The 27,610-nt window shown below is 55.4% G+C and overlaps 1 protein-coding gene across 2 annotated transcripts in view; it reads right to left on the reverse strand.

Annotated features, from left to right (window-relative positions):
* Positions 1-576: 576 nt before the first annotated feature.
* Positions 577-27,610, reverse strand: part of LOC137381492 (thy-1 membrane glycoprotein-like) — a 37,035-nt gene continuing 10,001 nt past the window's right edge. For both annotated transcript variants that reach the window (XM_068054170.1, XM_068054171.1), the window contains exons 2-4: positions 19,316-19,392; positions 16,422-16,769; positions 577-1,649 (exon numbers count right to left, since the gene is read on the reverse strand). In XM_068054170.1, the coding sequence (XP_067910271.1) occupies positions 1,528-1,649; positions 16,422-16,769; positions 19,316-19,349 (504 nt within the window). In that variant the 5' untranslated portion in view covers positions 19,350-19,392 and the 3' untranslated portion in view covers positions 577-1,527. The remainder of the gene's footprint in view (positions 1,650-16,421; positions 16,770-19,315; positions 19,393-27,610) is intronic.

The raw sequence follows: 27,610 nt of genomic DNA on the forward strand, positions 1-27,610 counted from the left end.
CCCTCTGGGCCCACAGTAGATTCAGCTGGAATTCCTGAACACTGTCCTCACTGGAAAGCCTGACAGTGGGTGAGGGCAGGATTGACAGCTGAAATTCTCCCCCTTAATGCTTGAATATGCAGCTGCCACTTGCCCTGAGGCCACTCCCATACAGAATGGACACAGACCGGAGGCACTGAGGAGGACCGACTGTGGGTTTACCTTCTCCCCTTCATTTCAGTTCAGGTCCATCATAGCAGATGACAGGGCCAGCCACTTCTCAAAGGATTAGGGTGTGAGGAGGGGAGGGTGGGGGGAAGGGAAAGGAGGGATGGGAGGGGAGGGAAGGGAGGGCAGAGAATGGGAGGGGAGCAGGGTTGGAAAGGAGGGAAGAGAGGGGAAGGAAGGGAAGGGAGGGCAGAGAATGCGAGGGGTGCGGGGTTGGAAAGGAGGGAAGAGAGGGGAGGGGACAGGTGGGAGTGGAGGGGATAGGAGGGGATGGGAGGGAATGGAGGGGATGGAGGGGAGGGGATGGGAGGGAAGTTGTTAGTGAAAATGGAACAAATTCTCCACAAAACAAACAGAGGACACTCTACATTTTCAATTTGAAAAAAGAAAATGGACAATATTTATTGGCAATTAAAAATTTCACTGCACGGCTCTCAGCGTAAATAGAAAATACCTTCAATTCAACAGAGTTGGATTTCCCAATATATACAGATGCATATCTGAGCAGGCTAGCATTATATCTGATAGAGGCTAAAGCACTTTTATCAATTGTGTTATTCGGAAGAGTTGCAGTCACAGTTTGGGAGCAGATTCTGGCACAGCTATTGGAAAAGCAGCTTCAATCACAGGGTCTGTGTGTTAGGGTCTCAAGTTCTGTTAATGATGATAAATACCTGGTAGTTCAAGATAATAGGGTGAACAAGTGTTGGGTGTTAATTAGTTAATTGTATTTAAGTGTGTATATATAAAGAGCCAGCCAGCACTGATTGGTGGTGTTGTTTGGAAAGCAGAAGTAAGCTTTATGACAAGCAATAAACAATCTCCACTAAAGCATCCTAGTCTCAGCGTCTTCTTCACAAACAGGCTTGGAGATTTCTCTAACATCTGGGGGCTGAACCCCAGATGACCACCCCCCCATCCTCCCTCTCATGCTCTCTCTCTCCACACTGCCCCTTTTCTCTGTTACTCTGCATCATCAAGTGATTAATGAGAGGACCTCAACTCCAACGTTACTGCAACCAATACAGCCATTGTTGGCTTCTAAAGAGTGTCATTGCCCACTGCCTGCCAAGAGAAACCCTTCAGCGAACATCAGAACTAATGCATCAGAGCTGGAGAGCGGAGGTTGGGAGCTGCTTCATTCACGTGACTGCAACTTGTCGAAATCACATTTCTGCTCAGTGAAGTCACTGACATAACAACAGGAAATTAATCGACAAAAAAACAAATGGGGGAGGGCAGAAAGATAACGACATAGAACAATGGCTGATTCCATGGAGCAGTCGGAGTCATGCCTGTTCTGTTCCGGTAGATGAAGCGTTAATTTTGACTTCCGAAAGGCAGTGCATCCAGGGCTTGAAGGACAGTGAGTGACAGCAGGAGGCTCAGCATCCAGGGACTGTACAGCACGAGTCCAGGAGCACCACATCGGGCAAGCTTTGCTGTAAATTTATTAAATGAAGAAAAGATAAAGGGTTAGAAAATCTGTCCTTGTATCTGCCTGTGACAGGAAGCATCAACACCCTCAACAGTTCCTCCCAGTAACAACACCAGGATGGAGTATTCCTTATCTTTCCCGCTACATAGAATCATAGAATAGTACAGCAAAGGAGGCCATTCAGCCCATCAAGTCTGTACTGACTCTTTCAAAGACCAGTTGAGTCAGTTCCACTCCTCTGCTCTTTCCCCATTCAACTGCAATTTTTAAAAGCTTCTATCAGGTAGCACATTCCCACTTGTAAACACCTGCTTTGTAAAAAAGCTTTTCCTCGTGTCACCTCTGCTTCTCATGCAGTGATGTAAATGAGCCAGAAGCCCTCCAATGGCCAGTGCTCTCCAGCACGTGAAACAGAAAGTTCAGAGCAAGTGTATTTGCACTTGACTTTTTGTGTCGATTTTATTAAACAGGTGATAGTGAGTCTGCAGCCTCTTACACATCAAATTCATGGAAGTCGGCTGAAATAAAAACAGAGAGAGATGTAAGACAGACTGACTCACAATCATCCATTTTACACTTGTACAGAGTCAAGATCTAACTCTATGGACTGAATTTTCACCATGGAGGCGGGAAACAGGAACCAGGTTTGTTTTCAGGTCAGAAACCTGCCTCCAGTGGAAGACTGATTAAAGTTAAGTTTTTCAGATGGGGAAGACCTTAATTGGCATGGAGACGGGTTTCATGTCCACTTGGAGCCAGTGGGGGCGTGAACGGGGGATGTCAGATGAAGTATGAGACGCAGCCATCACTGAGGCTGCTGAGGAGAAATCTGCTGATTGTGTCAAAGCCATCCACAGCACCAGAGGAAAGTAAGATGTCACAGGAGAGCCGGACGTTTGGCACCCAGGGCAGGGCCGCCCCTCATTTCATTGATGCCAACCTGGATCTAATGCTGGAGGCCATGAGGGAAAGGAGGGAGGTCCTCCTCCCAGAGAGTGGCAGGAGGGGACCACCTTGTCATGCAGCACAGACATCTCTCTGTTCAGCATCCTCTCACCCCACCTCCAATTCCCCCTCCTCTCATACTTCCTGCTCCTCCCTCAATGAGTTATCTCCTTCCAGGGCCTCACTGCCTTCAAGGTCCACACCTCTGGAAGACCATGTTATGGAGAGTGCAGACCACCACAATGACCAAGACCCTTGCGGGAGGGTAATGGAGGGCAATGGAATTGCATTTTCAGCAGCCCGATGGCTTGCTCAGTGGTTGTCCCAATGGTTGCATCGCCTCTGTCTGAGGCTCCCATAAAGGGGTCAGTAGCCATCTCTTCAAGGGATTTCCCTTGTTCCTTAGGATCTATCCACGCACTTTAGGGGTTGGAGTGAAGATCTGAGGCAGCCTGGACTGCCAGAGGATGAAGGAGTCATGGCAACTGCCAGGAAGGTGTGCACCCAGGAGGTGGGGGTGGGAACCAGGGATGTCAGATGAAGTGTGAGACAGACCAATTGGATACTGAGAGAATGGAAGCCCTTCCTACTGATGGATCCCACTGGCCATATGGTGGCAATTAATGATGTCCTGCACCTGAGGGAATCCAGCAATGGCAGAAAAACCCAATGCCATTTGTCCCTGTGATGCCATGTTTGTCATTGAATGAATTTGCTGTCAAAGAGGGCACCAGTGACCAGCAAGATGCAGTGGCGTACATATATTTTTGAGATGCCATTAAGGTTTGCAGCTGATCCTTGGAAGAAGCCAGAAGTGAAGAAGCTCAAGGCCACAGTGACTTTGACAGCCACTGGCAGGGCATGGTATGATGTCTTCAGCGACGAGGGCACAGATGTCTGTGACCGTCTGCCTGGAGAGTCACAGTCTCCTATGGCACTGGGTCTCAGTCATTTCCAGGTGGCTCCATCTTCAGCGGTAGATCCTGTGTTGAGGGTATTGCCTCCATTGCCTTCCTGCCCCTCTTTCCTCTCCCGTGCCCTTCTGACGCCCAGGGTTCTGCCCTTGCTGCGTAGGGTGTGCCACTCCGCAGCTGGGCCCAAAATCTGACAGCCGTGCCTCCATTGCCAGCTGCAGCTTTCCTTTTGGATAGCTGGCTGCCCAATTGTCCTTGGCAACCCTGCCCCTGCTCTTCTGCCTGTGCGATGCCAGGGAGGCCGACACCATTCAAATTCCAGGCACTGAGAACCCACTCTCCCTGGTACCTGTGCTGCACCAAGGGCACCCTCTTCCCAAGCACCAAGTCCCCCTTTGCCCTGCTGACCCTCTTAAGCTTGGAGTGAGACTCAGAGCGGAATCTTACCACCTCTGAAGGTTTTCTGCCGCGAGACCAAAAGTGGGTCCTGGCCCCAACGGCGTCGGCTGGTTGCACAGTGTTGTGATGTTATGGGACGCGGCCAATTAAGAGGCATTCACTGTCCAATGAAGGAGAGTGGGAGGGTCCTGAGATGGGAGGTCCAATCAAAGGGTCCGCAGCCGTGGACAACCAGCAGGCCTACTGGGAGAAATGGACGCTGCTGAAGCCCGCAGTCAAGTGAATACTCCTGGAAATCTCACCGTCCATGAAAGCTCAACCAGCTCAGTGCTGACACACCATCCACTAACTCATCCATGCTCCCCAGTAGCAGTCACTGGTCAACAATCAGGAGCAACATCCCTAGCACTCACAGCACTGACTGAGGACCATCTAATAGAAAGTTAGGTTAGAGCGTAAAGCCTCCTCTACAAAAAAAGGGTTGGATACAGAGTAAAGCTCCCTCTACACTGTCCCCATCAAACACTCCCAGGACAGGTGGAGCACAGAATTAGATACAGAGTAAAGCTCCCTCTACAAAAAAAAACAGGGTTGGCTGCTGTCTAATTGCAGTGTTGACTGCTGATTGCAGCAACGAGTCTCAGCTGAGAGTGCTGGTGGCAATTGGAGGTTGCAGAGGTGGAGAGAGGAGCTACACTGAGCAAGGGAGAGCAGCTACAACTAAGCAGAGGTGAAACTTCAACAACAATCTCCATTAAAGAGAAGAAAGAGACATTTTTTGGAAACAAGGCTTTGTCTGGAGGTGGGTGCTGAACACCAGTAATTTACTTTGGACTGTTGGGGGAGGAACAAGTGGCTGGAACAACAAGGGGTGGGGCTGCCAATTCAACAGGAATCTGTTGCTGCTGCAAAAGCACACAGGGAAGCTCCCTCCCCACCCGAATTGCCAAGCCTGGGTCAGCTGAAGCTGCCCGGCTAAACAGACAGAAAGATAGTGCCTGGGCAGCTTCAGCTGACCCAGGTGAAGACGCCTCCCCCAACCAGAAGACCAAGTGCAAAGACTGTTTTAAGAGTGCTGTGAGCACCACCTCCAGAAAGCAAGTCATCCCTCACAGCCTGTCTTTACCTCTCCTCTATTCCCCCAGCCTCTCCCCGAACCTGTTGTTTGTTTTTTTGGTTATAGATATTCAATATCTCCTGTGAATCTTTTAAGTTATTCGGTTTTCAAGCCTACAATTTGGGGTGGGTTTAGCTCTCAGACACATGGCAAGCCCTTCATCACCGGTGGCGGGGCCCTCAACAACCTATGCAGCTGCAGCCTCTGTGGCTGCCCATATGGCCCCGTCACCCTTTAAATTGATAACATCCAGCCATGGGGTGAAGAGCTATCCCCACCCCAACATGTCCATTGAGGCCTGTGTGAAGGCAATGGCAGAGGTTGTCGGCCCCTCAGCTATTGTTGCGGCCTCCAAGATGTATGAGAAGACTGTGTTCTTTTTGAGGCTCCCTGGCCCTGAGTAAAGGGCTCACTGTGGGGGGGACCTTCCTGCCAGTGGACCCTCTGGGGACCACTGCGCATCAGATAATGTTGTCCAACGTCCCACCCTTCATTCCCAGTGAGCTCCTCCTCCCCCACCTGCACCATCTGGGGGAGGTGAGGTCGGGGATCACCCCAGTCCGGCTTGGTCTTCGGGAGCACAGCCTCCAACATGTCTACTCCTTTCGCCGCCAGTTATTTATGCAGCTGGCGCGGGAGGAGGACACGGAGGGCCAATTTAATGTGAAGTTCCAGGGGACGGCCTACCGCGTCTTTTGGACCTTGGACGGGGCGCGGTGCCATGTCTGCAAGGGGGTGGGGCATGTTCGTAAGAACTGCCCCAACCTCCCGGCCGCCAGCTCCATCTCGGCGGCCCAGGGTGGTTCCACAGCACCTCCTCCCACTCCCCCCACACATCCAACAGTCGGTTCCGGAGGCTGTGGTTTTCACAGCCTCCAGCGGGGAGGGGAGTGCCCGTCCAACTGGAAGGAAGACGCGGAGGCAAAAGAAACATCAAGAGGCGCGTCCCCTGGACACATTGAAACAACCCGAGCCTGAGCTCAGCCCAAAGCCTGTTCTCACGGAATCCACCTGTCCCAGGGCTGGGCTCAGGCCCAGGGTGACTAAAAAGGAGAGTGCGGAGGAGGAGGCCTCTGATGACATGGAGGTCTCTGAGCCTCTGCGCCCTCGTGGGAAAAAGAGGAGAAGGCACCCCTCCACAGAGGGAACGAGGGGCCCTGAGGCGCAGGGCCCATCTGTTGGAGGGGAGCTGTCTCCTGTTTCGGGTCCCCAGGTTTCCCCTACCGCCACCACCAAGGCTACAAAGTCCGGGCAGGAGCTCCCAATTCCTCAGGATGGAGGGGAGGGGTAGGCCCCGGTACATGAGGCCCCTCCTGAAGGAGTAAGTGGGGCCCTGCTTGTGGTGGGGGAGCCTGAGGACGCCGCCCATTCTGCTACTGCTACTGGGTCGGGTGCCCTGAGTGAAGGGGAGGGCGAGGCCCCAGAGGGTCGGCCCTCCCAGCCAGAGTCCACCACCAACCAGGAGACACCCGACCCGGTTATAACTGAGAATGCTGCCCCTTCTGCTGGGCCTGTGGGTGCTGGCGGAGCAGGAGATGGCCTCCTCTCTCCGCCTCCGGTCTCGGCTCCGGCTGGATTTCCGGAGTCGGGAACTTCTGTCTCCCCTGGACCACTCATTGGCCTGGGATGGAGGTGGAGGTGGGTCCTGAACTGTTGGCGCCCACAGGCTCCAGTTTCACAGTAAAACCCAGAGAGGACTCCTCCGACATCGATCCTGGGGGTGGGATCGTGACGGAGGCAGGACCAGCTGGCGCGGCCGGGACGTCCGCCCCACAGTGTGTGGTGGATGTGTCGGCCGCTGGCGGTGACGACCCGGAGGAGGATGGGGATTCGATGTGGGGCATGGAGGATGACCTTGATTCCATTGCCAGTGAGGTGGTGGAGTCCCTCGTGCCGCCCACCGAATCTCCTCTCATCCCCACGGCGGAACTCCGGGATTTCCTCGCAGCTTGCAGGGGTTGCCGCGATAAAGTTCAGGTGGCCCTCGGCCGTTGGTCGAATCTGGCACTGATCATCCAGTCCGTCCGTGCCGCCCTCAAGAAAGCAGGCAAGGGTGCGGGCATGAAACTGGTTGAGAGGCGCCGTTTTAATGTGTTCCTCAATGGGTTGCTGGGGGAGTGGAAGGCCAGATGCACTTCCACTCCCTCCTCACAGTGAGGTGTTGGTGATGGGTTTTAAGTACCTTTGACATGAAGATAACCATAGCCAGCCTCAACATCAACGGTAGCAGGGGGTCTCACCGCAGATTTCACAATCTCTCAGTCCTCAGGGAAGGGAGATACACGGTGAGCTTTCTGCAGGAAACCCACAACGTTCCGGGAGACGAAGCCACCTGGCTCCTGGAGTGGCAGGGTGTGGTCTACATCAGTCACCTCACCCCTATTTCTAGTGGGGTGGCTATCTTGTTGGCCCCGACTTTTCAGCCGGAGATCTTGGGGGTCAAGGAGCTAGTGCCGGGCCGCTTGCTCCACCTCGCTGTTCGCCTGGGTAGCGTGCCGCTCCGCTTTGTGAACGTGTACGTGCCCAGGCCCGGCGCGTTGCAAGCGCGCTTCTTTGAAGAAGTGTCCGCTCTCTTGAGCTCCATCGATAGCGGCGAGTGCATCATCCTCGGGGGGGATTTTAACTGCACCCTCGAGGTGGGGGATCGCTCCGGTCCCCAGCGCGGTCAAGCGTCGGTGGAGAAGTTGAGGGGACTGATCAGCTCCCTTAACTTGGTGGACGTCTGGCGGAATCTCCATCCCGACTCCAGCGCCTTCACGTGGAGGTCTGGAGGAGGAGGGTCCCGAATCGACCGCCTCTACTTTTCGCAGGCGTACGTCTCCCGCGTCTCGGCGGCCTCCATGTGGCTGGTGCCGTGCTCGGACCACCACCTGGTGTGGGCGAAGTTCACTCCCCTCCGCACGCGGGCGGGGTCCGCGTACTGGCACTTTAACAACCGGCTGCTGGAGGACGAGCGATTTCGGGACTCGTTCTGTCGATTCTGGGCCGACTGGAGAAGGAAGCAGGGGGGCTTCCCCTCCTTGAGGCTATGGTGGGATGTGGGCAAGACTCACATCCGCGTCTTCTGTCAGGAGTACGCGAAGGGGTCGACCAAGAGGCGGGAAGCCGAGATCGGGCGCCTTGAGAGGGAGGTGCTGGACTTGGAATCCCGCCTCGGTCATGCCGTCGCGGACCCGGCCCTGTGGCAGGCGTACAAAGAGAAGAAGGGCGCGCTGAGGGACCTGCAGCTCATAGGGTCCCAAGGCGCGTACGTGAGGTCGCGGATCCAGATCCTGGAAGATTTGGACCGCGCCTCACCCTTTTTCTACTCGCTGGAAAAATGGCGGGGGATCCGTAAGCAGCTCATCGAGCTGCCTACCGACAACAGATCCTCCATCACGGATCCGTCAGTCAGCCCGGAGGGCGCTGAAGGATTGGAGGTTCCGCTCACGTTGGCGGAGCTGACTGGCGCCCTCCACCAGCTCTCAAGGGGCAAATCCCTGGGGCTGACCATGGAGTTCCTCAGGGCGTTCTGGGATGTCCTGGGGGACGATTACGCGCGGGTCCTGGGGGAAAGCCTGGCAACCGGGGAGATGCCCCTCTCGTGGTGCAGAGCGGTCATCGTCCTGCTTCTAACTGGCGTCTGGTCTCCCTCCTCAGCACGGATTATAAGATCTTTGCCCGGGCTATGTCTACCCGCCTGGGCTCTGTGCTGGCCCATATGATCCACCCCGACCAGTCCTACACGGTCCCGGGCCGGTCCATCCAGGACAACATCCACCTGGTCCGGGACCTGATCCATCTTTCCCAGAGGACTGGTCAGTCGGTCGCCTTTCTCTCCCTCGATCAGGAGAAGACTTTCGACAGGGTGGATCACAAATACCTTTTCGGGACTCTGCGCTCTTTCGGACTCTGGCTGCATTTTGTGGCCTGGGTCCAACATTTTTACGCCGCCGCAGAGTATCTAGTCAAGGTTAACGGGTCCTTGACGGCACCCCTTCGATTTGGGAGAGGAGTGCGTCAGGGATGCCCCATGTCCGGCCAATTGTATACCATCTGCGTGGAGCCCTTCCTGTGCCTGCTTCACAGGAGGTTGACGGGATTGGCTCTGCGTGAGCCGGCCATGCGGGTCGTCCTCTCGGCTTACGCTGATGACTTGCTCCTTGCGGTCACAGATCCCATTGACTTGCGGAGGATGCATGACTGCCAGCAGACCTTTTCTGCCGCGTCCTCTGCAAAGATCAATTGGGAGAAATGTTCCGGACTCCTGGTGGGTCAGTGGCCGGTGGACTCCCTACCGGACGAGTTAATACCCTTTTGCGTGGAGCACCATGCACCTCCTCTATCTGGGAGTCCACCTTAGTCCCACTGAGGAAGCCCGGCCGACAAACTGGCAGGAGTTGGAGGCGAAAGTCACCGCTCGGCTGGGGCGCTGGACAGGACTGCTCCGAGTTCTTTCCTACAGGGGCCGAGCGTTGGTCATAAACCAACTGGTGGCCTCCATGTTGTGGTACAGATTGGTCACTTTGGCCCCGCCACCAAGATCCAGAAGAAGCTCGCCGATTTCTTCTGGGGCAAGAGGAAACACTGGGCCTCTGCCGCGGTCCTGAGTCTCCCGTTCGAGGAGGGCGGCCAGTTGCTGGTGTGCGTCCGGACCCTGCAGAGATACCTGTACATCAAGCGTCCTCCCAGATGGTGTGCACTGGCGACGTGTTTTTTCCACGAGGGGCACTGCATTCACAACGACACACAGCTCCCAGTGGAGACCGTTAGCTGCGCCTCTCGGAGACAGTTGCTTGTCTTTTACCGGGATCTATTCAGAGTCTGGAACATGGGTCGCCTCCAGTCAGGGTGCGCCCCCGCCAGCGGAGGAGAGCGCCTCAGCTGTCGGGGCAGCCGGCTCCAGGGACGGACCACCGGGCTGAGAAATAGCCAAAGCCCCCGGGACGCCCCTCACTGCAGGAAACCAGGCCTGCTTGGCCGGAAGTGCTCATCGGACCCAGGCCCCAAAACTCTCGGGAGCCGGTCCTGCACAACCAGAACTGCCTCTCGGAAATGCTGTCCGTGCCATTCCAAACGGCGCAGAGGGGTTTCCTGTAAAGGCTGCTCCTGCACAATCTCCACTTCCTTGCCCTCGTCAGCTGGCCGGACACGTCCTGGCGGTCCTGTCACCATCTGGCTGTGAGGGGAAACCCCAGTGGAGGTCTATCTACGTGGGAATCATAGAGATATACAGTACAGAAACAGGCCCTTTGGCCCATCGTGTCTGTGCCGGCCATCAATCACCTAACTATTCTAATCCCATTTTTCAGCGCTTGGCCCGTAGCCTTGTATTGTATGGCGTTTCAAGTGCTCATCTAAATACTTCTTAAATGTTGTGAGGGTTCCTGCCTCTACCACCACTTCAGGCAGTGTGTTCCAGATTCCAACCACCCTCTGGGTGAAATTTTTTTTCCCCAAATCCCCTCTAAACCTCCTGCCTCCTACCTTAAATCTATGCCCCCTGGTTATTGACCCCTCCGCTAAGGGAAAAAGTTTCTTCCTATCTATCCTATCAATGCCCCTCATAATTTTGTATACCTCAATCCTGTCCCCCCTCAGCCTTATCTGCTCTAAGGAAAACAAACCTAGCCTAGAGGATCTGGATCGGCGCAGGCTTGGAGGGCTGAAGGGCCTGTTCCTGTGCTGTAATTTTCTTTGTTCTTTGTTCTTTTCAGTCTCTCTTCATAGCTGAAATGCTCCAGCCCAGGCAACATCTTGGTGAATCTCCTCTGCACCCTCTCCAGTGCAATCACATCCTTCCTATAGTGTGGTGACCAGAACTGTACACAGTACTTCAGCTGTGGCCTAACTAGTGTTTTATACAGCTCCATCATAACCTCCCTGCTCTTATATTCTATGCCTCGGCTAATAAGGGCAAGTATCCCATATGCCTTCCTAACCACCTTATCTACCTGTGCTGCTGCCTTCAGTGATCTATGGATAAGTACACCAAGGTCCCTCTGACTTTCTGTACTTCCTAGGATCCTACCATCCATTGTATATTCCCTTGCCTTGTTAGTCCTCCCAAAATGCATCCCCTCACACTTTTCAGGATTAAATTCCATTTGCCACTGCTCCGCCCATCTTACCAGCCCATCTATATCGTCCTGTAATCTAAGGCTATCCTCCTCACTATTTACGACACCACCAATTTTCGTGTCATCTGCAAACTTACTGATCATACCTCCGATATTTACGTCTAAATCATTAATGTACACTACAAACAGCAAGGGTCCCAGCACCGATCCCTGCGGTACACCACTGGTCACAGGCTTCCAACCCTCGACCATCACCCTCTGCCTCCTGCCACTAAGCCAATTTTGGATCCAATTTGCCAAATTGTCCTGGATCCCATGGGCTCTTACCTTCTTAACCAGAAATGCGGGACCTTATCAAAAGCCTTACTGAAGTCCATACATCAACTGCTTTACCCTCATCTACACATTTCGTCGCCTCAAAAAGTTCAATCAAGTTAGTTAGACACGATCTCCCCCTGACAAAGCCATGCTGATTATCCCTGATTAATCCCTGCCTCTCTCTCCATGTGGAGATTAATCCTGTCCCTCAGAATTTTTTCCAATAGTTTCCCAACCACTGATGTTAGACTCACCGGCCTGTAATTACCTGGTTTATCCCTGCTACCCTTCTTGAATAATGGTACCACATTTGCTGTCCTCCAATCCTCTGGTACCTCTCCTGTGGCCAGAGAGGATCTGAAAATTTGTGTCAGAGCCCCTGCAATCTCCTCCCTTGCCTCACATAACAGCCTGGGATACATCTCATCTGGGCCTGGGGATTTATCCACTTTTAAGCCCACTAAAACAGCTAATACTTCCTCTCTTTCAATGCTAATTTGTTCAAGTATATCACAATCCCCCTCCCCGATTTCTACACGTACATCGTCCTTCTCTATAGTGAACACAGATGAAAAGTAGTCATTTAAAACCTCACCTATGTCCTCCGGCTCCACATACACATTGCCACTTTGGTCCCTAATGGGCCCTACTCTTTCCCTGGTTATCCTCTTGCCCTTAATGGGTACATGTTGGCTCTGAACTCTCCTTATTTCCTCTGAATGACTCCCACTGGTCTGATGTCGACTTTCCAACAAGTAGTTGCTCCCAGTCCACTTTGGCCAGATCCCGTTTTATCATCTTCAAATTGGCCTTCCCCCCAATTCAAAGAACAAAGAACAGTACAGCACAGGAATAGGCCATTCGGCCCTCCAAGCCTGCGCCGATCTTGATGCCTGCCTAAACTAACACCTTCTGCACTTCCGGGGTCCGTATCCCTCTATTCCCTTCCTATTCATGTATTTGTCAAGATGCCTCTTAAACGTCACTATCGTATCTGCTTCCACCACCTCCCCCGGCAGCAAGTTCCAGGCACTCACCACCCTCTGTGCAAAACACTTGCCTCGCACATCCTCTCTAAACTTTGCCCCTCTCACCTTAAACCGATGTCCCCTAGTAACTGACTCTTCCACCCTGGGAAAAAGCTTCTGACTATCCACTCTGTCCATGCCGCTCATAACTTTGTAAACCTCTATCATGTCGCCCCTCCACCTCCGTCGTTCCAGTGAAAACAATCCGGGTTTTTCCAACCTCTCCTCATAGCTAATGCCCTCCAGACCAGGCAACATCCTGGTAAACCTCCTCTGTACCCTCTCCAAAGCCTCCACATCTTTCTGGTGGTGTGGCGACCAGAATTGCACGCAATATTCCAAGTGTGGCCTAACTAAAGTTCTGTACCTTTATTTTCGGTCCATCTTTGTCCTTTTCCATAACGACCTTAAATCTGAGAGTTATTGTCACTATCCCCGAAATGTTCCCCCACTGACACTTCTACCACTTGTCCGCCTTCACTCCCTCGGATTAGGTCCAGTACCGCCCCTTCTCTTGTAGGACTTTCTACGTACTGGCTCAAAAAGCTCTCCTGTATGCATTTTAAGAATTCCGCCCCCTCTAAGCCTTTTGCACGAAGACTATCCCAGTTAATATTGGGGAAGTTGAAATCCCCTACTATTGTTACCCTATTATTTTTACACCTCTGAGATTTGCCTCCATATCTGCTCCTCTATCTCTCCCTGACTGTTTGGGGGCCTGTAGTACACACCAAGTGATGGCCCCCTTTACATCAGGGACCTGGGGTGGAGAGTGCTGCACAGGGCAGTCCCGTGCAATAGGCTTTTAAGCAGGTTCACTGACTCCCAGGCTGCCTGTAATTTCTGCAGCTTGGACAAGTCCGTATTCCATGTATATGTGGAGTGTGTGAGGTTGCAGCCCCTCGTTGAGTATTTGAAGGGGCTGCTCCTCAAGTTTTGGTTGTACTTCAGCCCCATGCTCCTGATCTTTGGGTGTGGAGGGGCGTGGGCCAGGAGGAGGATCTCCTCGTCAGTCTGCTCCTGGGCCTGGTCAAGGTGGCAATTCACAAGTCCTGGCTGCAGGCCATCGGGGGGTCCGCCCCCTCTTTTCCGCAGTTATGTTCATGCCCGGGTGTCCCTGGAGAATGAGCATGCAGTGTCTGCTGGCAGTCTTGAGGCCTTCTGTGACTGGTGGGCACCGCAGGGGCTGGGGTGCATCATTGATGCTGAAAATGACATTTTAATTTGTTTTTGATTTATTTATCTGTTTTTTATAAAGTTATTTTAGAATGTATACAAAGGGGGCCTGGGGAATAAAGGCCACCTTCAAAAAAAACAGGGTTAGATACAGAGTAAAGTTAAGCAACAGTTTTAAAGTCTGTTACTTTTAGCCAATCGAAATCCCTGATACTGAATTTTGGTGCATAATAAATGTGACCTTTGACATGACTTTACATGAATAAAGACAATATCCATGAATTATGCTAATTTTGCCAGCAATTCCTTTTATTCTGGGCTGTATGACGTGAAGCCCACAGATAGCAGAGCCTCCCAGTCCTTCCTGTCATCTATCACAGAGGTCTTAGATGACAGCACGAGGGAGAGACTGGACAAGCTGCTAACTCTGGACGAGCTGACAAAGACCTTCAGGTCCTTCGAGACGAGTAAAACTCCCGGAAGTGACGGCTTACCGGTCGAGTTGTACTCGGCCCTGTGGGACTGGGTCGGCCCGGACCTGCTGGAAGTATACGAGAGTATGCTCCTGGCCGGCAGCATGTCAGAATCCATGAGGAAAGGCATCATCACCCTCATCTACAAGCAGAAGGGGGAGAGGGCAGAAATCAGAAATTGGCGGCCCATCTCACTGCTTAATGTTGACTACAAGATTCTGTCCAAAGTCATCGCCAGTCGAGTCAAGTCTGCTCTGGAGTTGGTGATTCACCCCGATCAGACCTGTACTGTACCCGGCAGGAAGATCTCTGATAGCCTCGCGCTACTCAGGGATACGATCGCCTATGTACGGGACAGGAGGGTGGACACCTGCCTCATCAGCCTGGACCAGGAGAAGGCTTTTGACAGGATATTGCACACCTACATGATCGACGTGCTTTCCAAAATGGGGTTTGGGGAGGGAATCTGCAATTGGAACAAACTGCTCTACACAAACATCAGTAGCGCAGTGTCAATCAACGGGTGGGAATCTGAAAGTTTCCCGATCAAATCTGGAGTCAGACAGGGCTGTCCTCTCTCCCCGGTCTTGTTTGTTTGCTGTATTGAACCCTTTGCTGAGTCTATTAGGAAGGATGCGAGCATAAGAGGGGTGACAATCCCAGGCAGCGGAGGCACTCAGGTTAAAACCTCCCTGTACATGGATGACGTCGCCGTTTTCTGCTCGGATCCGCTGTCCGTGCGCAGACTGATGAGCATCTGCGACCAGTTCGAACTGGACTCGGGAGCCAAAGTAAATCGCGACAAGAGCGAGGCCATGTTCTTTGGGAACTGGGCTGACCGATCCTTTGTCCCCTTCACCGTCAGGTCAGATTACCTGAAGGTGCTGGGGATATGGTTCGGAAGGGCTGGGGCGTGCACCAAAACATGGGAGGAGCGAGTAGCCAAGGTACAACATAAACTGAGCATGTGGGAGCAGAGTTCTTTCTCCATTGTGGTTAAGAATCTGGTCATCAGGTGCGAGGCGCTCACGTTATTACTGTATGTGGCGCAGGTCTGGCTCGTACCCCACTCCTGCGCTGTGGCAGTCACCTGAGCCATCTTCTGCTTTATCTGGAGATCGAAAAGGGACCGTATCCACAGGGACACGATGTTCAAATCTCTGGATAAAGGGGGGCAAAACGTACCCACCGTCATCCTCATCCTCATGACCACCTTCGTGTGCGGCTGCATCAAGCTGTGTGTAGAACCCCAGTTACGCAAACACCAAGTATCACTACGTGCTGAGGTTCTATCTGTTCCCGGTGTTGTGAAGGATGGGTCTGACAACATTGCCGCGGAACGTTCCATCCAGTTGGACCGTGCCGTACCACCTATCCTTCATGGGAAAGTTTCTGCAGGAAAACACCTTTGACCACAAATCCATCAGGCAGTGGTCTGCACGGAATATCCTCAAGGCCCTACGGGATAAGGAGATGGTGGATCCTGTCGGATGGTTGCCCGAGCAGACTGCAAAAGTCATTTGGCAGAATGCCTCATCACCAGAACTTTCAAACAAGCACCAAGATGTAGCTTGGCTGGTGGTGAGAAGGGCCCTCCCCGTTAGATCCTGAGTCTCGCCCCTTCCACACGCTGTCCTCGAGGTGGCTGCGGTGGGGAAGAGACCGTTGCCCACCTCTTTCTGGAATGCGCCTTTGCAGAGCAGGTGTGGAAAGAGATGCAGTGGTTTTTGTTGAGGTTCATCCCAAGCAGCTCTGTAACACAGGAGTCTGTGCTCTATGGGCTGTTCCCAGGGATGCACACCGAGATAAACATCAACTGCTGCTGGAGGACTATCAATTCAGTGAAAGACACTCTTTGGTCTGCCCGAAACTTGCTGGTCTTCCAGAGAAAAGAGTTGTCCATGACCGAGTGTTGCAGACTGGCACATTCCAAGGTCCAGGACTACGTGCTGAGGAACGCACTAAAGCTTGGGGCAGCCGCTGCAAAGGCTCAACGGGGAAAGACCACTGTGTAAGGTCCCCCACCAGAGTGAACTGAGGGGCTGGGTCCATGGGAAACTCCTCGGGTTGTATACACCAAATATGGTTTAGCTGTAAAATGTACATGGCATGTAAAATGGAATGGAAGTGTTGTGAGGCAACTCACTCCTGTATTGAAGAAAACTGATTTCCTTTGCACTTTCTGGAATGTCAACTTGGTGCTGTTTTGAACTGTTTTGTAATGTGTTTTTTGTTACAGATTTTTATGAATAAAGTATATTTTTGGAAATAAAAAGGGACCTGCAACTGCCCAGGGCCCTTTGAGAAACACTTCACACTGTGATATTTCTGCTGAAGATATCTTTACCTTTCATAATTGGCGTTGTTTTATTGTAGTCGTTCTGTGGATGAGTGTCAGAACGAAGACGGCACATGTATAACCCTTCAAAGGCCTCACCAAACCCAGTCAAGGTGAGCTGCAGCAACACATCTGTAAACATTACATGTGCACGACCTTTGAAACTGCGATCTATCTTGTTGGGGTGGATTGTGCTCGCGATCACCTTTGTTTCGTTCTTTACATTAAACAGACTCCACTCATAACTGATGTTACCAGAGGCCATCTTATGGTGGTTGCAGTCAACACGCAAGTCATTGTTCTTTGTGGTGCAGGCATTCAACGCTGTAATCATCTGGCCTTTTACCATGGGCAACACTGTGAAATAGGAATAGAATGGCAGACACTTTACACCAGTGCTATAGGTTAACCCTGCAGTTTCTGCATCCTCACTCACAACAATCGAAGGACGGGTACAGCTGCAACAACACTCAAGAAGCTTGACACCATCCAGCAGAGTGTAGTTTCCTCCTGCTAGACTTAACATCCACCCTCTCCATCACTGAAAAACTGTGCTCGTACCATCTACAGGATGCAGTGAATTACACTGAAAGCCTCTCCCTCCCACCTCTACCACCTAGAAGGACAAGGGCAGCAGATGCATGGGAACACCACCACCTGCAAGTTCCCCTCCAAGTCACACACCGTCCTGACTTGGTACTATATCGCCGTTCCTTCACTGTCGCTGGGTCAAAATCCTGGAACTCCCTTCCTAACAGCACTGTGGGTGTACCGACCCCACATGGACTGCAGTGGGTCAAGAAGGCAGCTCACCACCACCTGCTCAAGGGCAATTAGAGATGGGCAATAAATGCTGGCCTGGCCAGCGATGCCTACATCCCATGAATGAAGAAAAAATTTGTATTAAAACAAAAAACAAGGAGTGAGCTTGGACGGATTAGGATGAGGTGTAATGGGATGGGATGGGTGATGGGTGGGGTTGGATGATGGCATAGGATGGGATAGCGTGGGTGATGGGTGGGGTGGGTGATGGGTGGGGTGGGGTAGGGTGCCTGATGATGTAGGCTGGGGTGAGATGGGATGGGAGAGGTGACATTTTAAAGTCATTATCCGCCTGGCAGTTTAATGGCTCCAGTGAGGAATGCCTGCTCACCTTTGACCTTTGATTCGGTGCTCCTGCCTCCTGGAATTCTGCAGTCAGTGGCCAGTGGTGAGTGTGACTGTGAGTGTGACTGTGAGTGTGAGTGTGAGTGTGACTGTGAGTGTGACTGTGAGTGTGACTGTGAGTGTGACTGTGAGTGTGAGTGTGACTGTGACTGTGAGTGTGACTGTGAGTGGACACTGGCAGCTCACAACCAGCAAGAGTCTGCTCCATTTCAGTTTGGAACAGAGGTGAGAAGAACGAGCTGGATGGTGAATTGAGCAACAAGTGGTGATTTCAACACAGTATAATTACAGGAAGGAAAATGGTGTATGAGATGCTGCAAGATAACTCAAAGCTGCTTCGTGTAAGAAAAATTCATAAAATAGCTGCATTAGTGGGGGAGCCATTCAGAACTGGATCTGAAATCTCTTCCCAGAACCTGCCCTGTTGGTCCGCGACTCAAAACTCGAATGTTATCTGCTCACTTAACGAAACTTATATTAATCACAAGGATTATTCCAGTTTAAAAATATAATTAATGCCAATAGAGCAAACTCAACTTGTTTTATTCATGTGAGCGTCGTTGACCAGGCCAGCATTTATTGCCCATCCCTAATTGCCCTTGAGAAGGTGGTGGTGAGCTGCCTTCTTGAACCGCTGTAGTCCATGTGAGGTAGGTACACCCACAGTGCTGTTAGGAAGGGAGTTCCAGGATTTTGACCCAGCGACAGTGAAGAAACGGTGATATAGTTCCAAGTCAGGATGGTGTGTAACTTAGAGGGGAACTTGCAGGTGGTGGTGTTCCCATGCATCTGTTGCCCTTGTCCTTCTAGTTGGTAGAGGTCGCGGGTTTGGAAGGTGCTGTCTCAGGAGCCTTGGTGCGTTGCTGCAGTGCATCTTGTAGATGGTACACACTGCTGCCACTGTGCATCGGTGGTGGAGGGAGTGAATGTTTGTCGATGGGGTGCCAATCAAGCGGGCTGCTTTGTCCTGGATGGTGTCGAGCTTCTTGAGTGTTGTTGGAGCTGCACCCATCCAGGCAAGTGGAGAGTATTCCATCACACTCCTGACTTGTGCCTTGTCGATGGTGGACAAGCTTTGGGGAGTCAGGAGGTGAGTTACTCGCCGCAGGATTCCCAGCCTCTGACCTGCCCTTGTGGCCACGGTATTTATATGGCTACTCCAGTTCAGTTTCTGGTCAATGGTAACCCTCCCAGGATGTTGATAATGGGGGGATTCAGCGATGGTAATGCCGTTGAATGTCAAGGGGAGATGGTTAGATTCTCTTGTTGGAGATGGTCATTGCCTGGCACTTGTGTGATGAACCTGTGATGCCATTACATTAACTAGTCACATGGCTTCCCCCCCTCACCCCGCGTGCACCCCCCACCCCCCAACCAGGTGCTTTTGATGTTAGGGATCCAGTTTTTTTCTCTCTGTTGTGATCAAACATTTTGCAATAACAGAAAGGCACCTGGCAGCAGAACCACAGCCATAGTTAATGGTTCTTATTGCTCCTTTTCGAAAGTATTGTTTTGTACGTTGGGCTAAGACTCAGGAAAGCAGGAGATTTGTTTTTAATTTTAACAATCTTAGTAAAACCTGACATTGGAGACATTGTAACTAGACTTGCACTTGCCGAGTCTTACAGTTTAACTGGCTGTACACTGGACCAAGCCTGATGAAAATGTCCCAACCACAGTGCCTGTTAATGTTGTTTGTTTAGACCAGAAAGTCACATTCCCCAGAGAGTTCATACCTGCCAGGATCGAGAGTATCAGCAGGCGGGTCATCTTCAGTAAAGGCTGCGAACTCGCCACAATCCAATATCTGTGCCTGTGAAATAAACAAAAGTCCTGTCAGAGTCATGATTAGATTAGATTAGATTAGAGATACAGCACTGAAACAGGCCATTCGGCCCACCGAGTCTGTGCCGAACATCAACCACCCATTTATACTAATCCTACACTAATCCCATATTCCTACCAAACATCCCCACCTGTCCCTCTATTTCCCTACCACCTACCTATACTAGTGACAATTTATAATGGCCAATTAACCTATCAACCTGCAAGTCTTTTGGCGTGTGGGAGGAAACCGGAGCACCCGGAGGAAACCCACGCAGACACAGGGAGAACTTGCAAACTCCACACAGGCAGTACCCGGAATCGAACCCGGGTCCCTGGAGCTGTAAGGCTGCGGTGCTAACCCCTGCGCCACTGTGCCGTCATCTTGAACCTGGCTCCATGTGTGTCCAGCCTCCCACAGTCATCAGTTGCGAAAGGGATATGAATAATAATGGTCTCTCTGGCGCCAGCAAGGACAATAAAGGTGATTCTACTGCCCTTAACCCTTCCAAATGCTTTCCATTATGTCCCAGGCCAGCTATTTGTGGCTATCAACCGTGGCTCAGTACGGACCCCCTGCTGAGTCAGAGTTGTGAGTCCTACTCCAGAAATCTGAACATAATACGGGCTGACAACCCAATGCAGTACTGAGGGAGTGCAGCACTGTCAGAGGGTCAGTACTGAGGGAGTGCAGCACTGCCAGAGGGTCAGTGCTGAGGGAGTGCCGCACTGACAAAGTGTCAGTGCTGAGGGAGTGCCGCACTGACAGAGGGTCAGTGCTGAGGGAGTGCTGCACTGTCGGAGGGTCAGTACTGAGGAAGTGCCGCGCTGTCGGAGGGTCAGTACTGAGGGAGCACCGTGCTGAGGGTCAGTACTGAGGGAGTGCTGCACTGTCGGAGGGTCAGTACTGCACTGTTGGAGGGTCAGTACTGAGGGAGCGCCGCGCTGTCAGAGGGTCAGTACTGAGGGAGTGCAGCACTGTCAGAGGGTCAGTACTGAGGGAGTGCAGCACTGCCAGAGGGTCAGTGCTGAGGGAGTGCCGCACTGACAAAGTGTCAGTGCTGAGGGAGTGCCGCACTGACAGAGGGTCAGTGCTGAGGGAGTGCTGCACTGTCGGAGGGTCAGTACTGAGGAAGTGCCGCGCTGTCGGAGGGTCAGTACTGAGGGAGCACCGTGCTGAGGGTCAGTACTGAGGGAGTGCTGCACTGTCGGAGGGTCAGTACTGCACTGTTGGAGGGTCAGTACTGAGGGAGCGCCGCGCTGTCAGAGGGTCAGTACTGAGGGAGCACCGTGCTGTCTGAGGGTCAGTACTGAGGGAGTGCTGCACTGTCGGAGGGTCAGTACTGCACTGTTGAAGGGTCAGTACTGAGGGAGCGCTGCGCGGTCGGAGGGTCAGTACTGAGGGAGCGCTGCGCTGTCGGAGGGTCAGTACTGAGGGAGTGCCGCGCTGTTGGAGGGTCAGTCCTGAGTGAGTGCCGCACTGTCGGAGGGTCAGTACTGAGGGAGTGCCGCACTGTCGGAGGGTCAGTCCTGAGGGAGTGCCGCACTGTCGGAGGGTCAGTCCTGAGGGAGTGCCGCACTGACGGAGGGTCAGTGCTGAGGGAGTGCCGCACTGTCAGAGGGTCAGTGCTGAGGGAGTGCCGCAATGTCGGAGGGTCAGTACTGAGGGAATGCTGAGGGAGTGCCGCACTGTCGGAGGGTCAGTACTGAGGGAGTGCCGCACTGTCGGAGGGTCAGTGCTGAGGGATTGCCGCAATGTCGGAGGGTCAGTGCTGAGGGAGTGCCGCAATGTCGGAGGGTCAGTGCTGAGGGAGTGCTGCGCTGTTGGAGGGTCAGTACTGAGGGAGCGCCCTGCTGTCTGAGGGTCAGTACTGAGCGAGCGCCGCGCTGTCTGAGGGTCAGTACTGAGCGGGTGCTGCACTGTCGGAGGGTCAGTACTGAGGGAGTGCTGCGCTGTCGGAGGGTCAGTACTGAGGGAGCGCCGCGCTGTTGGAGGGTCAGTACTGAGGGAGTGCCGCGCTGTCGGAGGGTCAGTACTGAGGGAGTGCCGCACTGTCGGAGGGTCAGTGCTGAGGGATTGCCGCAATGTCGGAGGGTCAGTGCTGAGGGAGTGTCGCAATGTCGGAGGGTCAGTGCTGAGGGAGTGCTGCGCTGTTGGAGGGTCAGTACTGAGGGAGCGCCCTGCTGTCTGAGGGTCAGTACTGAGGGAGCGCCGCGCTGACTGAGGGTCAGTACTGAGCGGGTGCTGCACTGTCGGAGGGTCAGTACTGAGGGAGTGCTGCGCTGTCGGAGGGTCAGTACTGAGGGAGCGCCGCGCTGTCTGAGGGTCAGAACTGAGGGGGTGCTGCACTGTCGGAGGGTCAGTCCTGAGGGAGTGCCGCGCTGTCTGAGGGTCAGTACTGAGGGAGCGCCGCGCTTTCGGAGGGTCAGTACTGAGGGAGCGCCCTGCTGTCTGAGGGTCGGTACTGAGGGAGCGCCGCGCTGTCGGAGTGTCAGTACTGAGGGAGTGCCGCGCTGTCGGAGTGTCAGTACTGAGGGAGTGCCGCGCTGTCGGAGGGACAGTACTGAGGGAGCGCCGCGCTGTCTGAGGGTCAGTACTGAGGGAGTGCTGCGCTGTCGGAGGGACAGTACTGAGGGAGCGCCGTGCTGTCTGAGGGTCAGTACTGAGGGAGCGCCGCGCTGTCTGAGGGTCAGTACTGAGGGGGTGCCGCACTGTCGGAGGGTCAGTACTGAGGGAGTGCCGCGCTGTCTGAGGGTCAGTACTGAGGAAGCGCCACGCTGTCTGAGGGTCAGTACTGAGGGGGTGCCGCACTGTCGGAGGGTCAGTACTGAGGGAGTGCCGCACTGTCTGAGGGTCAGTACTGAGGGGGAGCTGCACTGTCGGAGGGTCAGTACTGAGGGGGTGCCGCACTGTCGGAGGGTCAGTACTGAGGGAGCGCCGCGCTGTTAGAGGGTCAGTACTGAGGGAGCGCCGCACTGTTGGAGGGTCAGTACTGAGGGAACGCCGCGCTGTTGGAGGGTCAGTACTGAGGGAACGCAGCGCTGTCTGAGGGTCAGTACTGAGGGGGTGCTGCACTGTCGGAGGGTCAGTACTGACGGAGTGCCGCGCTGTCTGAGGGTCAGTACTGAGGGGGTGCTGCACTGTCGGAGGGTCAGTACTGAGGGAGCGCCGCGCTGTTGGAGGGACCGTACTGAGGGAGCGCTGCACTGTCGGAGGGTCAGTACTGAGGGAGTGCTGCGCTGTCGGAGGGTCAGTACTGAGGGAGCGCCGCGCTGTCGGAGGGACAGTACTGAGGGAGCGCCGCACTATCGGAGGGTCAGTACTGAGGGAGTGCCGCGCTGTCGGAGGGACAGTACTGAGGGAGCGCCGCACTATCGGAGGGTCAGTACTGAGGGAGTGCCACACTATCGGAGGGTCAGTATTGAGGGAGTGCCGCGCTGTCGGAGGGACAGTACTGAGGGAGCGCCGCGCTGTCTGAGGGTCAGTACTGAGGGAGTGCTGCACTGTCGGAGGGTCAGTACTGAGGGAGCGCCGCACTGTTGGAGGGTCAGTACTGAGGGAGTGCCGCGCTGTCGGAGGGTCAGTACTGAGGGAGTGCCGCACTGTTGGAGGGTCAGTGCTGAGGGATTGCCGCAATGTCGGAGGGTCAGTGCTGAGGGAGTGTCGCAATGTCGGAGGGTCAGTGCTGAGGGAGTGCTGCGCTGTTGGAGGGTCAGTACTGAGGGAGCGCCCTGCTGTCTGAGGGTCAGTACTGAGGGAGCGCCGCGCTGACTGAGGGTCAGTACTGAGCGGGTGCTGCACTGTCGGAGGGTCAGTACTGAGGGAGTGCTGCGCTGTCGGAGGGTCAGTACTGAGGGAGCGCCGCGCTGTCTGAGGGTCAGAACTGAGGGGGTGCTGCACTGTCGGAGGGTCAGTCCTGAGGGAGTGCCGCGCTGTCTGAGGGTCAGTACTGAGGGAGTGCCGCACTGTTGGAGGGTCAGTCCTGAGGGAGTGCCGCGCTGTCTGAGGGTCAGTACTGAGGGAGCGCCGCGCTTTCGGAGGGTCAGTACTGAGGGAGCGCCCTGCTGTCTGAGGGTCGGTACTGAGGGAGCGCCGCGCTGTCGGAGTGTCAGTACTGAGGGAGTGCCGCGCTGTCGGAGTGTCAGTACTGAGGGAGTGCCGCGCTGTCGGAGGGACAGTACTGAGGGAGCGCCGCGCTGTCTGAGGGTCAGTACTGAGGGAGTGCTGCGCTGTCGGAGGGACAGTACTGAGGGAGCGCCGTGCTGTCTGAGGGTCAGTACTGAGGGAGCGCCGCGCTGTCTGAGGGTCAGTACTGAGGGGGTGCCGCACTGTCGGAGGGTCAGTACTGAGGGAGTGCCGCGCTGTCTGAGGGTCAGTACTGAGGAAGCGCCACGCTGTCTGAGGGTCAGTACTGAGGGAGCGCCGCGCTGTCTGAGGGTCAGTACTGAGGGGGTGCCGCACTGTCAGAGAGTCAGTACTGAGGGGGTGCCGCACTGTCGGAGGGTCAGTACTGAGGGAGTGCCGCACTGTCTGAGGGTCAGTACTGAGGGGGTGCTGCACTGTCGGAGGGTCAGTACTGAGGGAGCGCCGCGCTGTTGGAGGGTCAGTACTGAGGGAGCGCCGCACTGTTGGAGGGTCAGTACTGAGGGAACGCCGCGCTGTCTGAGGGTCAGTACTGAGGGGGTGCTGCAATGTCGGAGGGTCAGTACTGAGGGAGTGCCGCGCTGTCTGAGGGTCAGTACTGAGAGGGTGCTGCACTGTCGGAGGGTCAGTACTGAGGGAGTGCTGCACTATCGGAGGGTCAGTACTGAGGGAGCTCCGCACTATCGGAGGGTCAGTACTGAGGGAGCGCCGCGCTGTCGGAGGGTCAGTACTGAGGGAGTGCCGCGCTGTCGGAGGGACAGTACTGAGGGAGTGCCGCGCTGTTGGAGGGACAGTACTGAGGGACCGCCGCGCTGTCGGAGGGACAGTACTGAGGGAGTGCTGCACTGTCGGAGGGTCAGTACTGAGGGAGTGCCGCGCTGTCTGAGGGTCAGTACTGAGGGAGCGCCGCGCTGTCGGAGGGTCAGTACTGAGGGAGCGCCGCGCTGTCGGAGGGTCAGTACTGAGGGAGCGCCGCACTATCGGAGGGTCAGTACTGAGGGAGCGCCGCACTATCGGAGGGTCAGTACTGAGGGAGCGCCGCGCTGTCGGAGGGTCAGTACTGAGGGAGTGCCGCGCTGTCGGAGGGACAGTACTGAGGGAGTGCCACACTATCGGAGGGTCAGTACTGAGGGAGTGCCGCGCTGTCGGAGGGACAGTACTGAGGGAGCGCCGCGCTGTCTGAGGGTCAGTACTGAGGGAGTGCTGCACTGTTGGAGGGTCAGTACTGAGGGAGTGCCGCGCTGTCGGAGGGTCAGTACTGAGGGAGTGCCGCACTGTTGGAGGGTCAGTGCTGAGGGATTGCCGCAATGTCGGAGGGTCAGTGCTGAGGGAGTGTCGCAATGTCGGAGGGTCAGTGCTGAGGGAGTGCTGCGCTGTTGGAGGGTCAGTACTGAGGGAGCGCCCTGCTGTCTGAGGGTCAGTACTGAGGGAGCGCCGCGCTGACTGAGGGTCAGTACTGAGCGGGTGCTGCACTGTCGGAGGGTCAGTACTGAGGGAGTGCTGCGCTGTCGGAGGGTCAGTACTGAGGGAGCGCCGCGCTGTCTGAGGGTCAGAACTGAGGGGGTGCTGCACTGTCGGAGGGTCAGTCCTGAGGGAGTGCCGCGCTGTCTGAGGGTCAGTACTGAGGGAGTGCCGCACTGTCGGAGGGTCAGTCCTGAGGGAGTGCCGCGCTGTCTGAGGGTCAGTACTGAGGGAGCGCCGCGCTTTCGGAGGGTCAGTACTGAGGGAGCGCCCTGCTGTCTGAGGGTCGGTACTGAGGGAGCGCCGCGCTGTCGGAGTGTCAGTACTGAGGGAGTGCCGCGCTGTCGGAGTGTCAGTACTGAGGGAGTGCCGCGCTGTCGGAGGGACAGTACTGAGGGAGCGCCGCGCTGTCTGAGGGTCAGTACTGAGGGAGTGCTGCGCTGTCGGAGGGACAGTACTGAGGGAGCGCCGTGCTGTCTGAGGGTCAGTACTGAGGGGGTGCCGCACTGTCGGAGGGTCAGTACTGAGGGAGTGCCGCGCTGTCTGAGGGTCAGTACTGAGGAAGCGCCACGCTGTCTGAGGGTCAGTACTGAGGGAGCGCCGCGCTGTCTGAGGGTCAGTACTGAGGGGGTGCCGCACTGTCAGAGAGTCAGTACTGAGGGGGTGCCGCACTGTCGGAGGGTCAGTACTGAGGGAGTGCCGCACTGTCTGAGGGTCAGTACTGAGGGGGTGCTGCACTGTCGGAGGGTCAGTACTGAGGGAGCGCCGCGCTGTTGGAGGGTCAGTACTGAGGGAGCGCCGCACTGTTGGAGGGTCAGTACTGAGGGAACGCCGCGCTGTCTGAGGGTCAGTACTGAGGGGGTGCTGCACTGTCGGAGGGTCAGTACTGAGGGAGTGCCGCGCTGTCTGAGGGTCAGTACTGAGAGGGTGCTGCACTGTCGGAGGGTCAGTACTGAGGGAGTGCTGCACTATCGGACGGTCAGTACTGAGGGAGCTCCGCACTATCGGAGGGTCAGTACTGAGGGAGCGCCGCGCTGTCGGAGGGTCAGTACTGAGGGAGTGCCGCGCTGTCGGAGGGACAGTACTGAGGGAGTGCCGCGCTGTTGGAGGGACAGTACTGAGGGAGCGCCGCGCTGTCGGAGGGACAGTACTGAGGGAGTGCTGCACTGTCGGAGGGTCAGTACTGAGGGAGTGCCGCGCTGTCTGAGGGTCAGTACTGAGGGGGTGCTGCACTGTCGGAGGGTCAGTACTGAGGGAGCGCCGCGCTGTCGGAGGGTCAGTACTGAGGGAGCGCCGCGCTGTCGGAGGGTCAGTACTGAGGGAGCGCCGCACTATCGGAGGGTCAGTACTGAGGGAGCGCCGCACTATCGGAGGGTCAGTACTGAGGGAGCGCCGCGCTGTCGGAGGGTCAGTACTGAGGGAGTGCCGCGCTGTCGGAGGGACAGTACTGAGGGAGCGCTGCACTGTCGGAGGGTCAGTACTGAGGGAGCGCCGCGCTGTTGGAGGGACAGTACTGAGGGAGTGCCGCGCTGTTGGAGGGACAGTACTGAGGGAGCGCTGCACTGTCGGAGGGTCAGTACTGAGGGAGCGCCGCGCTGTCGGAGGGACAGTACTGAGGGAGCGCTGCACTGTCGGAGGGTCAGTACTGAGGGAGCGCCGCGCTGTCGGAGGGACAGTACTGAGGGAGCGCCGCGCTGTCGGAGGGACAGTACTGAGGGAGCGCCGCGCTGTTGGAGGGTCAGTACTGAGGGAGCGCTGCACAGTCAGAGGGTCAGTACTGAGGGAGCGCCGCGCTGTTGGAGGGTCAGTACTGAGGGAGTGCAGCACTGTCGGAGGGTCAGTACTGAGGGAGTGCCGCGCTGTTGGAGGGTCAGTACTGAGGGAGTGCAGCACTGTCGGAGGGTCAGTACTGAGGGAGCGCTGCACAGTCAGAGGGTCAGTACTGAGGGAGCGCTGCACAGTCAGAGGGTCAGTACTGAGGGAGCGCCGCGCTGTTGGAGGGTCAGTACTGAGGGAGCGCCGCGCTGTTGGAGGGTCAGTACTGAGGGAGTGCCGTGCTGTTGGAGGGACCGTACTGAGGGAGCGCTGCACTGTCGGAGGGACAGTACTGAGGGAGCGCCGCAATGTTGGAGGGACCGTACTGAGGGAGTGCTGCGCTGTCGGAGGGACAGTACTGAGGGAGCGCCGCGCTGTCGGAGGGACAGTACTGAGGGAGCGCCGCACTATCGGAGGGTCAGTACTGAGGGAGTGCCGCGCTGTCGGAGGGACAGTACTGAGGGAGCGCCGCGCTGTCGGAGGGACAGTACTGAGGGAGCGCCGCGCTGTCTGAGAGTCAGTACTGAGGGAGTGCTGCACTGTCGGAGGGTCAGTACTGAGGGAGCGCCGCGCTGTTGGAGGGACAGTACTGAGGGAGCGCTGCACTGTCGGAGGGTCAGTACTGAGGGAGTGCCGCGCTGTCGGAGGGTCAGTACTGAGGGATCGCCGCGCTGTCGGAGGGACAGTACTGAGGGAGCGCCGCGCTGTCGGAGGGACAGTACTGAGGGAGCGCCGCGCTGTCGGAGGGTCAGTACTGAGGGAGCGCCGCGCTGTCGGAGGGACAGTA

Source organism: Heterodontus francisci, chromosome 22 (assembly GCF_036365525.1).
Source record: "Heterodontus francisci isolate sHetFra1 chromosome 22, sHetFra1.hap1, whole genome shotgun sequence".
Taxonomy (NCBI): Eukaryota; Metazoa; Chordata; class Chondrichthyes; order Heterodontiformes; family Heterodontidae; genus Heterodontus; species Heterodontus francisci.